General features: G+C 39.6%; 1 protein-coding gene across 2 annotated transcripts; it reads left to right on the plus strand.

Moving 5' to 3' along the window:
• Window positions 1–638: 638 nt before the first annotated feature.
• Window positions 639–7,938, plus strand: dhx58 (DEXH (Asp-Glu-X-His) box polypeptide 58). 2 transcript variants are annotated; one of them, XM_083780595.1, is made up of 12 exons: window positions 639–879; window positions 1,433–1,633; window positions 1,791–1,995; window positions 2,243–2,433; window positions 2,589–2,702; window positions 3,323–3,455; window positions 3,997–4,182; window positions 4,671–4,921; window positions 5,322–5,633; window positions 5,964–6,154; window positions 6,245–6,344; window positions 7,573–7,938. In XM_083780595.1, exons 2-12 carry the CDS (start codon window positions 1,451–1,453, stop codon window positions 7,765–7,767), a joined length of 2,061 nt encoding a protein of 686 aa, XP_083636721.1. In that variant the 5' UTR covers window positions 639–879; window positions 1,433–1,450; the 3' UTR covers window positions 7,768–7,938. The 2 variants fall into 2 exon arrangements, with proteins under 2 accessions (XP_083636721.1, XP_083636720.1); XM_083780594.1 differs by having other exon boundaries at window positions 1,437–1,633.
• Window positions 7,939–13,687: the final 5,749 nt, after the last annotated feature.

The following is a 13,687-nucleotide window of genomic DNA, read 5'->3' on the forward strand; positions in this document are numbered from 1 at the left end:
ATTATCAAGATGCATATATCCATCCAGTGTTGCCTATGGGTAAATACGCAAAAATGCAGTACAGAACACTTAGCAAGTTTTACAGTAAATCTAGTAGTGCTGCACGATTCTTGTGTGCTCAAATGTGAAGAATTGAGATCATGATTCTTACACGATTCAGATATATATCTTTTTTCCATGAAAATATTGTCTTATTGTAATTGCTGAACATGATTACATTTAAAATGTGGCACCTGGAGCCAACTACTGTAGCTTTAAACTGAACATCTTGAAGTATCTCTTGTAGCAAAAACATAAGAGTAACTAAAATGAATCAAACAGGTCCTCGATCATTTTTTCCATACATTGTGCAGCAGTAAAATAAAGTTGGTTTATTCATTGAGGATAAGTCTGTTGTGGTATTCCCAGCATCAGTGCCTCCACTCCCTCCAGCAAGCTAGGTTTTGTTTTCTCAGTTTAAGGATGGGGCCCCTTTAGGGCACTGCAGACTGCAGAGGCTAACTGAAAAGCATGACGCAATGCCCGTTTGTTCCTGCTAAGCCACAGAAACGTACCAACCAATCATAACATAAGTTGAAACCAAAAGAGCAATTGACCAGAGGCGTATTCTTAAAGATTTGCGATAGTTGGCTGTAGTTATTTTCAGTTATGTCTGCAAAACGGGTTCGCTCTGTCGTTGGATAATGCTATTATTGTCCCTCCAGAGCCTCCCTTAGTTAGTGGGACCATTTCTCTGGCAGAGAGCAAAGGTTTCCTTTCGTTTTCCTTTCTTAGTGTGAGACAGCTGATCAAAACAAGTTAAAAGCCCCACAGCCTTTTCCCAAAACAGTGACAAGCCGTTTCAGCTGATTCTTAACCGCTCTCTATCGGACCAGTCGGGTGAGTTGAAAAGAGCTGATGATTATTCTAAGGCTCTATTCTAAATATTCTAGATAGTTAAGGACTGGTAACCCTTTTGCGTCTATTATAATCACATTTATAATGCCTTAATTAGGCTATACTGTACTTATAAAGCATACCACTCGTTATACAGTAAATGGTTATCTATATAATTATAATGCATCATAAATATGATTACAATGCAATATTGACCTGACCTTTAAAGTGCTGGTAATTATAGTGCTCTTCCACTGAGTTTATAATGAATTATCAGCACTTATAAATTATGTTACAAGTTATACTTCATAAACCTTGTTATAAGTTGATATGCTTAATTATTAACATAACTTATAATTCCTTATAAGTGCATTATAATGTATTATGTGGTTGTAACACTTTATTGATCGTCTAACTTATAGCACAGTATAAAGTCTCTCCAGCCAGTTCTTCATGTTAATTTTTTTTTTAAAGCATTGAAATATTTCAGGACCTGGAAGGGTCCATCCTGATGGACACTTATATTCATGTAAATCTTGAGTGTTTTCTGTCTAAGACAGGGTTGAAGTTAAGGATGTCAGACTTTGGTCTCCGTGCATACCAGGAGGAAGTGGTACAACGTGCTCTACAGGGTGAGAACACCATCATTTGGCTGCCCACCGGCGGTGGAAAGACACGTGCTGCCGTCTACGTAAGCAAGAGACACCTGGAGAGTCAGACCACCCGCAAGGCCAAAGTGGTGGTACTGGTCAACAAGGTAGAGATATAGACACCATACCTGGCATAGCACAGATACGAGCATGACTTTAGTTGTTTCACACCACCTCTGCCTTTTATATTATGACAAATGTACTGTAGTTGAGTGTTTTACGAGTTTGGCACAGATGCCAACCAGCTGCGGACATGTCTTCTAGGTTCATCTGGTGGAGCAACATTACAAAAACGAGTTCCAGCCTTACCTGGGTGGGGAGCATAAGGTGGTTCTTGTCAGTGGGGAATGTGACGAGAAGGACTTCTTTGGCAATGTGGTGAAAGACTCCGACTTGGTCATCTGCACGGCCCAAATATTAGAGAACGCCTTAAACAACAAAGAGGACAGCAAACATGTTGAGCTCTCAGGTTAGAACCACATTTGTACATCTAGACAAGTCATCATTCTCTCTTCCCACTCTGCTTCCCATTCATATAGGATACACTGTAAAATTGTGAGTGTTCATTTAACTCTTGAGTGTACAAATTTAGTGTATACATTTGCACACGATAGATCGATCAATAAATGAACACAGGATTTGACTGTGTTCTGAGACGTCCCTCTACTCAATCATGCTGTACCGAGTACCCATTCCTTATGTGTGTCTGTTCACAGATATCACTTTGCTAATAATTGATGAGTGTCACCACACCCACAAGGAGGGTGTCTACAACAAAATAATGAGGCAATACATAGAGAAAAAGCTAAGAAAGGAAGGGCCGTTGCCACAAATCCTGGGCCTCACTGCGTCTCCTGGGACAGGGGGTGGAAAGTCCCTGCAAAAGGCTGTGGACCATGTACTGCAGGTCAGTGTGTTTTCATCTGTGGAATTCCTAATGACAACTTGAACCACAACCGTGGTGGTGGTGGCAGCCACATGTCATCGCTTTTTCAGTTGAAAATATGGCTTTTTTTCATGCAACATGACACCCTATACCTCTCTCTCCCATATCACCTTCAGATTTGTGCCAACTTGGACTCTGCCATTGTTTCATCTAAAATCTATGCCCCTGAGCTGAAGAAGAAAGTACCCAGACCCATCAAAAAGTTTGACATTGTGGACCCAAGACCCAAGGTGAGACATGTCTGTTGCAAGTATAATGTTGATATTAGGAGATGTGACACTGAGCCTCATTTATACCTTGTTGGCTGCCTAGCTGTGCCAGCTTTGCAGCACACAACTGGTGGTGTCAGTGGTGGACATTAACTAAGTATATTTACTTGAGTGCTGTACATTTTTGGAGATTTGTTTTTGTGCATGGTCATGACTTTCACTCCGCTACATTTCTACGAAGGGTCTCTTGAGACCCAAACTTATTAACTATATTGAATATGAATTAACCACCATTAACCACATGAATTAACCACACAAAAAAATATAGTGAAAACAGATTAATTTGTACATTTGAATACTTGAGTATTTACTTGAGTGTAGCCTACTTTGTCCACTGAGGGGTAGAGTGGCCAGTAGAGCAGTCGGATGGGAACCGCGAGGTTCCCAGTTCGATCCCGGGCTCCCCCAGAGTATCTGTCGAAGTGTCCGTGAGCAAGACACTGAAACTTGAATTGCTCTGTGTGTGTGTGTGTGTGTGTTTGTGTGTGAATGGGTGAATGTAATGCACAATCTATGTAAAGCGATTTGGATAAAAGTGGTATATAAATGCACCATTTACCATTTGCTGACGATCTTCACAGGATCCGTTTGGAGATCACCTGAAGTGGATGATGAGACAGATCCATGAAATCCTGACGTTACCGCCAGACTTTACCCTCAGGGAAATCGGCACTCAGGAGTATGAGGCAGATGTGGTGATTCTAGAGAAGAAGGGTCCGTGGGTCATTCCCTCAAAAATCAAAAATCCTTGAGACTTCAGCAGTCATATTGATTGATTACATTTGTTTGGTGATAAAATGAAAGGGCACATCAGCACGTCTACACATGCAGCAGACACGCTAACACTGAGGATATTAAAAACATTATTTTTGGCTAGACATTTCAAATCAATTTGTGCTTTATTATACACTAAAATAAAACAATAACTTCACTGTGTTGGATTATCTATCTCAAGCATGTTTCAAGGCTCTGCAAGTCATGTTTCATGTTATACTGAAAATAATTAAATTAAATTAAAAAAGAATAACTGAAAAAATATCGAAAAACTCACGGTGCGTTGTGAGCTTGAAGAGTGGCTATTTTTGACACAACCCTATTGTATGATGAAGTATAAAATGGGTTTAGGCTTATGTGGTTGAGGCTGCTTGAAAAATATAAAATAAATGTAGAGGGAGCCAGTGAGTCCATGCGTTTGAAAAATAACAAATGTTCACAGTCAGACACTAATTTTCATGTTTTATTTTTTCGGTGTTAGGTGTACATGACAGCAGCAGACTGCTTGCACAGTGTGCACTCCACCTTAGGCAGTACAATGATGCTCTGCTCATCAATGACACTTTACGAATGAGCGATGCCTATCACTCCCTGGAGGCTTTCTACAGTACCAAGGATGCCACAGCCATTGACGGAACAGACTTCTTCCTGCTGGGACTATTCCAAGGTGAGAACACTAAAGTTAACTCATAGACCAACTAAATGGAAAAAGCGGCACTCCAAAATTAAAAATGCAAGACTGGCAATTTCTCATGTTTATTTGAGAACGCTGGCGTGTTTCGGCAGGAGCCTTCTTCAGAGCAGACTAGAAAGTGATACTAGGTCCCTCTTTTAAAGCCAACATTTGATCATCCCCACCTGTGTAGGGGGGGAGGTACTTACTTAACAATTATCAATTACAACAGCATTACAGTTAAAATTGAAATATCAGTTCACAATATAATCAGTACAAAATCACAGATCATGTAAGTAAAGGTCACAGTAATTTTCTTTTTTATACAATGCAAAACTTCCTCAACATGGCTCTAACTCAGTCCATCTTCGCAGAATTAGACTCTTCACCAAAAGAACACTGAAGTGTTCTTTGATCGTCCATCTGTCTGTTCATACCTGTGATTAATAGTAATCACAGTTTTTGGCATTCCCTTCATTCAGAAAACCAGACTGAGCTGAGGATGCTGGTGAGAGATGCTTGCTTCGAAAACCCCAAGATGGACCGACTCCAGAGAACTCTACTGGAACAGTTTGGGCCCTTGGAGAAATCCAGGGGTATCATCTTCTGCAAAACACGTACAAGTACAATTTGCCTGAATGACTGGGTCCACAAAAACCCAGCCTTAAGGGAAGCTGGCATCAAGGCAGCCATCCTGACTGGTGCAGGTAATGGCATCAGTTACATGACTCAGGTGTGTTTCAGGTTAATGTTCATCCTTAATGTTCAATTATCGCAATTCTTAAATTACAGTTTGACCTCTGTATCGTGTAATAAACACCCATAGAGAGGTCAAACTGTAATTAAAAAATATATTGTGTATTCAAGTTCAGCTCGATGCACATCCCACTCTCTTGGTGCTGAACCAAACTGTAAGGACAGTAAAATAAATTAATTTATGAAAAAGTTCACAACCCACATTTGTACTGCTCCAAACATTATCATTCACTGTTTCGATCCAAGGTTCAGCACAGTACACTGAATGCTAAAGTTTGTAGCAGTAAAAAAAGTGATTTGCTAGCCTTTTCTCTAAATGTTTGTTGTGTAGTCTTAGTATGCTGATGGATTTCTGTCTTTGTGTTATATGGATGCAGAATGAGCAAAGAGACACAATCCGCAATTTCCGAGACGGTGCTCTCAACCTCCTGATTTCCACCAGTGTGGCCGAGGAAGGCCTCGATATACCAGAATGCAACCTGGTGGTGCGTTATGGGCTGCTTACAAATGAGATTGCCCAGCAGCAGGCCAGTGGGCGTGCCCGGGCTCCCGACAGTGTCTATTCAGTGGTCGCCCAGGCAGGGGGACGCGAGGTGCGAAGGGAACACACTAATGAGTTCTTGGAGGAGTTGACCGGCAAAGCCATCGGTGTGGTCCAAAGCATGGATCCCAGAGAGTTCCGCAGTAAGGTGAGATTGCACTGCATGGCTTCATCCCAGGGCTGGGCAATACAGTATATCGTTATTATGGTGATATGAGACTAGATATCGTCTGGGATTTTGGTAATATCAAGTGTTGTCTTTTTCGGATTTAATCACTTGAGCTTTATTATGTATGTCACGTGGTGAGGCATTGGTGATATTGTTGACATTCTTTAATGAATAAAATGTGGTATTTATTGTCACAACTTGAACTCACAATACATTAGATTTTGCCCATATCATCCAGTCCTACTAAAGCGCTGTTCCTGGTTCACTGTTTTTAAGTTCTGCTACCATATTGCTCTTCTGTTTCTCCAGATAACTGAGCTTCATGTTGAGGCTGTGATAAGTAGCCGCCTTGCAGAAACCCTGAAGGGAAAGAAGAAGAGCCGCTACAGCGCTGCCAACATTCAGCTCCTGTGCAGAAATTGTTTTGTGCCTGTTGCCTATGGAAATGACATTAGACTTGTTGAAAATGTGCACTATGTCAACATCAATCCTAACTTCGAGTAAGTTGAGCTCCTATAGCGATCCAAATCAGAAAGATATCCAGAGCCTTTAAAAACAGAACCTTCTAATATGTTGTATTTTGTTTGCAGAAAGTACTATAAGGCTGGTGGGCAGGTGGTCATAGACAGGAGTTTTGAAGACTGGGAACCTGGGCGTGTGATCAGCTGTAGTAATGGAAACTGCAACAAGGTACGTGGATCAGCCACAATTACAAATGTCACTTGACAACTAAATTGCCCGCTGTTCTGTTGTGGGTTAACAATTTTAACCCCGGTGTAGTACTATTTTCAAAATAAATGTAACTTATTTTACAGTGGTTAAAAGTTCATAGTTTGGGCGACCCGTTTGTTTTACCCTCTTCAGGACCCTACGGGCCAGGCCGAATTTGTCACAGGCTGGGCTGTCACTAATCAGCCTCATATCAAAGGCTTAGTGCATTCCAAATTAATATGTTAAATCCAATCAATAACTGCCCAGTGGGACAGTCACTTTTTTTACACACAACATACTGTAGCCATACCTACAGCATATCACTCGGATAATACATTATTTAAACCTTAGTATATAAAGCAAAACAAATCTTCCATGCGCAATAGATTAGATTAGTCCGGGAATCAACCAGGCTGGACTGTTCGACTGACAGTCACATTCCTGCCTGTTCCTCCTGCTCCTGCTGTATTTGTCATATATGAGCATATATGATATGATGATATGTATTCTAGTCCACATCGTGCACAACATACAGCACAATTGTATAATTAAAGACCAACCCAATTTGTTGCTTCAGTAGCTTTGATCACTGTTATTCAGAATGATATAATGCACTTCAGTATCTCTGCAGTTTAATCAAGTTTCACTGTCAACCCGTTCAAGGCATGCAGGCGCTTTATGTTTTGTCTGCTCTAAAACATCCCTTTGAAGTCTGCGACACAGCACTAATATTATAACTATGCATGGCCCAGACAGCGTAATAATGGTTTTGATCTCATAGAGACGGTCCGTCCAATAACAACAGAAAGGCAGTCAACACTTCCGACGGTAACTGCTGAGTGTAGAATGAACAGAGTGGGCCTGGGGGTCAGAGTAAAAGCATCATGTGGCTTTGCAGGGGATCAGATCTACAAACCCTTAACATGTTGCTCTGCAATGCGTTGTGTTTATCTTAAAATGTATTTAAAAAATATAATTAACGCAACCCATTCAGGCGCCTATGGCACACACCACATAGACTATGATTGATTCCAAGATGGCCAGAATATTTGCTGCGTGTCACTACCCCTACTCTATCTCTGTTTCCTGTGTCTACACTGTACAGTACAGAGAAGCCCATGTATTTTAAAATAAAGTTGATGGTTGTGATACTGTAAGATTATTTTAGATAATCAGGACCTCGTTGTTTGTATCTGTGCTTCCACAGGAATGGGGATTTGAGATGAAGTACAAGAAGGCTGCAATATTGCCCAATATGTCCATCAAAAGCTTTGCCCTGGAGACACCAGAGGGTAGGATCACAGCTAAGAAATGGAAAGATGTCCCGTTCACTGTGGATGAGTTTATCCTCAGTGAGTACGGCAAAGACAAGTTCCCAGGTCTGTTTGACGACAGTGTCTAGGCAGTGGTTCTCAAAGGTTTTCATTTAAAGCACTCCCGTAATTAGTACCCTAACCCAACCTGTAAGGGTCCATTTAAAACTCCCTCAAGGAACCACTTTGAGAAACACTGGTATCTCATGTAGCCTCATGTATGCCAAAAAAGCACTTTGGGTCAACTGCTGTTGTTTTTAAATGTGCTATATAAATAAAATTGACTTGACTGACTTCAGTCATTCAAGTTAGATTCATGGCCTTATCTTGGGCACGCCTTACTAAAGTTTTTTGCCATATTTTACTATAATTGAAAAACATTTTAAAATAGTTCAACTAACCGATCTACATGTAGATCGGCAATTTGAACTATTTTAAAATGGTTTAGGGATAAGGGGGTAATGGGTGGCGCATGACATAGCACAAAGTGTTTTTATTACCAGAATACATTTGCGCATACCCTATGTTGAGGACTAATTAACTGTGGTCGTAATTGTTCTAAAATAAGTACATTTAATGCATATACTGTATACTGGGTTTTATACAAGGTATAAGTTTGAAAAATTACATTGAGGTGCAAATTAATCACATCAATCGCACCAGGTACATCCATGTTTGCTTGTCAAAACTGATGAATTTTCCAGTGAGAAAACCTTCGGTGAGCGACATGGTTGTACCAACAAGTATACTGTACATAATAACAGGCTTTATCCTTTTGTACCACCATTTGTGCGTAGCCTACGTCATTTGCATAGAGAATTGCGTGGTGGGGAACGCGTGGTGGTGAACACATTCCCAGGTCAAGTAATTATTTTTAATTGATCCCAATTTTAAGCCATTTTGAATGTATGTAGTTACGGCACATGTGAGATATATGAAAGTCATTTTTATTGCTGTCATTTCCCCAAATGTTTTACCTATACTTATATTGTAGAAATTCCTATAGTATTTTCTTTCTTTTTTTTGGTGGGCTTTTTATGCCTTTATTGATAGTAGGTAGAGGTACTGTAGACGGAACATGCGCTGTCAGGCTACATTGAGCCTATAGGTGCCCGGACCGCTACGTCAGTGGCTTGGGCCTTTTTTTATCTGTTGAGTTTTCTTTTGTTGTGGTAAATGCTATCACTTCTGTGTGCTGCCTGTGATTTAAAGGCAGACTGAAACCCATTGCACTTCCATCAGGGATAGAATTAGCATGACACATTTAATTTGTTTATGCTCGAGGGCCTCTCTCCATCTCTGCAGGCTTTCATTTTTGCTCCATAAGATAAGCACAGAAACAGCATTGTAAATTAAACCTTCCATCTCTATTTTGGGCATGTCATTATACTATATCAATTCGAACCCTGATTCCCCGTTACGAATGGTCACCATGTAGCATAATATGGAAAGTTGAAAGGGCAGATACGCAAATGACATGTTGCCACCACGGAGTGCGCGCGACATGCCGAGTTTATTCAGAGTCACCAAAGCAATAACTTGTAGATCCATTACTTTTGGGCGACATGTCATACGACAAAGTATAAAAATTTGGCTTAAATGTTTACTGTCTAGTGTCTACGGTCGGTCACTATACATCATCAGCATAGTGTTCCAATAATGAACTTTTCCATTACATAATGAATCTGGTAACAGACAGAATAGCAGAGCAGTTAAATGTTATTTATGGCATTGTTTTTTTTTTTATACATTGGAGCAAATATTATATAAAACTACAGATGAATACATTTCACAATTGGGTTATTGGTTGTTTTTAAATGTTCTCTTTTCATGTTTTAATATTTGTGAGTTTACATTTAGCTCATTATTCTTGCCAATGTTCTGATGTCTGTTGTAATATAAAAGTTAAATATGAACTGAGCGGTGCAACTATAATTCTATTGTGATAGTTACTGTAATGTACTGTACACCAAGCCTCTCCTGCAAACTTTGGAAGTCAGGATGGAATTAGAAAAATCTGAGAGCTTTAGAAAGTTTTAAATGAAAATGACCATAGAGATTGTGTGTACCAATGTGCGTGATGTTTGGTAAAATCTGTAGGAGAATAATTTTTTTAAAGGCCTACTGGAGGCGCTAACGGGCCAATGTGAGAAAATTGGTTTTACTCTGCCTCCAAGGTGTGTGTGTTTTAATGGGGACCGTACAAACCGGAGCGAAAACATAGTCCTTGGCCTGGCGGAGACAATAAGTAGTTTTTAGTCCTTTATTTACCCAGGGTAGTAGCTTTGCTCATTTTCAGCATCTGTTTGAGCACCAACACACAGAGATAGACAGTAGGCTAAAACCTGGGAGCTGACCAGCACAACCACAGTCTGATGCATGTAATACAACCTGGGAGCTGACGAGTTCAACCACAGTCTGATGCATGTATTAAAACCTGGGAGCTGACCAGTTCAACCACAGTCTTATACATGTATTTAAACCTGGGAGCTGACCAGTTCAACCACTGTCTTATACATAGCGGTATATTACAACCTGGGAGCTGACCAGTTCAACCACAGTCTTATACTGTTGGCCACTGACTGAGCAGCCTCCTCCACTCATATGATGAATTTAGCTACATAGAAATGTCTATTTGTATGTCTCTAAATGTTTGTATGTCTTTAAATGTTTTGATGAATTGAACAATGTGGACCCTGTTGTAAACAAGTGTAATGCTTAATTGGGTCGTCCACTCACAGTTGACAGTCTTTGTATTGAGTTTGTGCTTAAAATGTACTGTAAATTCTACAAACTGTTAATAAATATTTCAATCAATCAATCAATCACTGGAGCAGTTGACAGGATGTGGTCAAAAGTGATATTTTGTTTTGCTTGCCCTTATATACTACACCACTAGATGGCACCGTTGGTTCTGCTACCGGTATATAGCTTACTACAGGGGTGGGTAGTTGGTGATGGAGAGGGCCACAATATTTCCACACTCACTCCAGACTGCCTCAACATTGCATATTACTGTCTGTAGCAAAAATAGCTGATCTACAAGCTCAAAACGTGTCGCAGTGCGACGTGTTTTGAGCTTGTAGATCGTCTATTTTTGCTATATTTGAATTGAAATCCTGAATAATTTTGTGCTGTTTTTTAATTGGAATCAGTGTTGATTTTGACAGCAAATTTTCATTCATAGTCTTTTGAATAGTTTACATTTAGTTTTAGCCACATTTTAGGCACCTGGAATGTTTTAGTGTTAGTCTAGTTTGAGTCGACTAAATATCATAACATTTTAGTCGACTAAATCTACAGTTGATTTAGTCGATTAAATTAGTGGGCCTGATTTTACACTTGCTGAAAATAGCAGATCTACAAGCTCACAACGCGACACGTTGTGATTGTAGATCTTCTATTTTCAGCATGCAACCAAGTGTAAAATTACTTCTACTGGATCTCTTGTCCACTAGTTCCTTCGTAACATTTTAGTCTAGTTTTTATTTGTTGACGAAATTGTCAATATATTTAGTCTTAGTTTTCTTTTAGTTTCCATTTAGTTTTCGTCTGCAAAAAGAGGTAGTCGAAAAGAGGTTTGTCTCAGTCGACGAAATCAACACTGTTTGGAATCCTGAAAAGTAACCTTTTCATTTAATTTCAAATGCATTTAGTTATAGTTATGTAACCTTATGAACTAAATACAAATACATTGTATATAAAAAAAAGACAATAACATTTAATACTAGTAATTAGGTGAAATCAATAATATATCAGTATTCTGATATTAACCTGTGATATTGAGGCATGTGGCCCCCGGGCCGCCAGTTGCCCATGTGTGGCTTACTATATCCAAAAATTGGTTTATTATTTATTTATTCATTATCTCTGTGTGCACACACCTAGGGGATTTTACTTAATCATATATAATGTGCCCTCTTGTTTGATTCTTCCTCTGCTTATCTGCTCTGCTATGGATAAGGTCACAGTCCTTACTCTGTCTATAATGAAATAGTAGCCTACTAGATTGAGGGACAAGCTGCTGCTAATATTATGGTATCAGAATGGAGACCATGCAACGCAATTACAGTAGCCTAGCTAGTACTACTACATTAAGAATTAGGCTACCTGCATGGGTGTAGCTCTCCATGCCTTTTCCCTTCATAAATGTTTTGTGGCCACTGAAACCAACATCTGTTACGAATTCATTATTTTGTATCAACATAAAAAATGCATTTGTAGTAAATGTTGCAAAACAATTATTTATGCATAATATATTAATAATTACACTTGACTACAATACTAAAATATACTGCCTAACTGTTCTAGAACCTATAGGTCTACTATGCACCACACAATAAACATGTTAGTTTTTTAGCAATCCCCAAAGGATAGATTTAGACGACTAATTACAGTCAGAACACAAGGTCTTGGCTTTGCTCATATGGTTTACAGTTTCATTTTTGCTGATGTTTTTTCCATACATGAATCAAGCTGAATATAGTTTTGCTACTACAGCTATAATGAGCACTTTCCAAAACAAACCTGAGTTATGAAATAGCGGCAACTGGCATAGAAACCATTCATTTCAAGTTGGGCAATGTTGGCTGTGTACGTTGGCTGCAGGCAGCAGTGTACAACCAAGTATAAATCAGGCTTTAGATATTAGGTGTGCTCTCTCCATCACCATTTTAGGCTAAAGCCTTTTTTTTTTTTTTTTTTTTACCAATCTTTCAAATCTATAATAGGCTGTCTTCTGTATTTGTCCCTCGATGATCATAGTTGTCATAGGTATGTTTCACTGTGAGTTAATTATCTTTTTTTAAGCCTTTCAAATGTAGCAGAGAGCTGAGACAGAATAGCTGTGACTGGTTTTAAGGATGTAAATAGGGACATACGTATTGCAGGCTGTATTCTGGTGTCACGCTTTTGTGCAGATACAGAGAGATGGAGGCCATGCAGTGTGTGATTTACTGTGATCAGGCTCTATAATCACCGCTGATTACTTCCTTTTAGTTTGTAGCTGAACACTCTGTGCATGCTAATTGTAATTAGCTCTGTGCTAATTAATGCTGCCTGGAGTAGTTTAGCAACCACTCTGTGTGAGACTTGAATATGATGTATGTGTTGACGTGATGTGTCCGTATGGGCACACTGTGTGCGTGTGTGAGTGCACACGCATGTGTGCATAATGTGCAGATCTGTGTTGCGGAATAGCACACATCTGTTTGTGTTTCTGCAAGGCTGAATGTGTGCTAACCGTTTAAGCAAGTTGAACACCAGGCCTCACATTCTGTATAGGATATTGTTTTGTTGAATAGTATTGTTTTATTTTTATTTTATTCACTTAACCGTGTCCTATCTCTTCAGTCTGACAGGAGAACTGTACCCACCTCAAGGGAAACCACTTAAAACACTTGTGTACACAAACAAACACACACACATGTTATAATCTGATCGCCCATGGCTGTGTACTTGTACGTGAATACACAATGTACTAGATATGTATTGTGTACTGCCTGAACTGTAGCATACTTTATAGTTAGCTACTGGAGACATCTCAGACATCAAGGTCAGCTTGCTGCAGTTAGCGGTTGTTATGTCTCAAGTGTTGTTGTCACGTCATTAGGATCTATATATTTCCTGTGTTTGTGTAATAAACTTTGTGGACCTTTAGCGTGATACTGTCTCGTGTCCCGTTATTTGTTCTCCCGGGCCCGCCGCCGCAGTCGTCGTACCAAAGGAATAAGCCTGCACACACACTACCGGTCTGCCAGAACCAGACGAGGGTCCAATTAGAGTTTACAACACACACACACTTTTGTTCATGATTTTATTATCGTTTTAATACGTTGCTGTTTGCTTGGGAGAAATGTGTTGCTCCATGTACTGCATATGTCCTGATGAAGATCGTATTGATTGAAATGTTGACATAATAAAATAGTAATACAGCATAGCTTTTTCAGTATTTGACTCTACTTCCTGCCAAAGATACAGCCGAAGAGCTGTATCTTTGGCAGAGGGCTT

The sequence above is a fragment of the Protomyctophum parallelum genome, assembly GCF_964188405.1.
Source record: "Protomyctophum parallelum genome assembly, chromosome: 13".
NCBI lineage: Eukaryota > Metazoa > Chordata > Actinopteri > Myctophiformes > Myctophidae > Protomyctophum > Protomyctophum parallelum.

What these genes read in the sequence shown, in the direction of transcription:
- dhx58 (XM_083780595.1), top strand. Translation starts at nt 1,451, where the DNA reads ATGTCAGACTTTGGTCTCCGTGCATACCAGGAGGAAGTGGTACAACGT. An exon ending in CTGTGGACCATGTACTGCAG is followed by an intron (nt 2,434 to 2,588) that starts GTCAGTGTGTTT and finishes TATCACCTTCAG; the next exon opens with ATTTGTGCCAACTTGGACTC. An exon ending in CCAGAGAGTTCCGCAGTAAG is followed by an intron (nt 5,634 to 5,963) that starts GTGAGATTGCAC and finishes CTGTTTCTCCAG; the next exon opens with ATAACTGAGCTTCATGTTGA.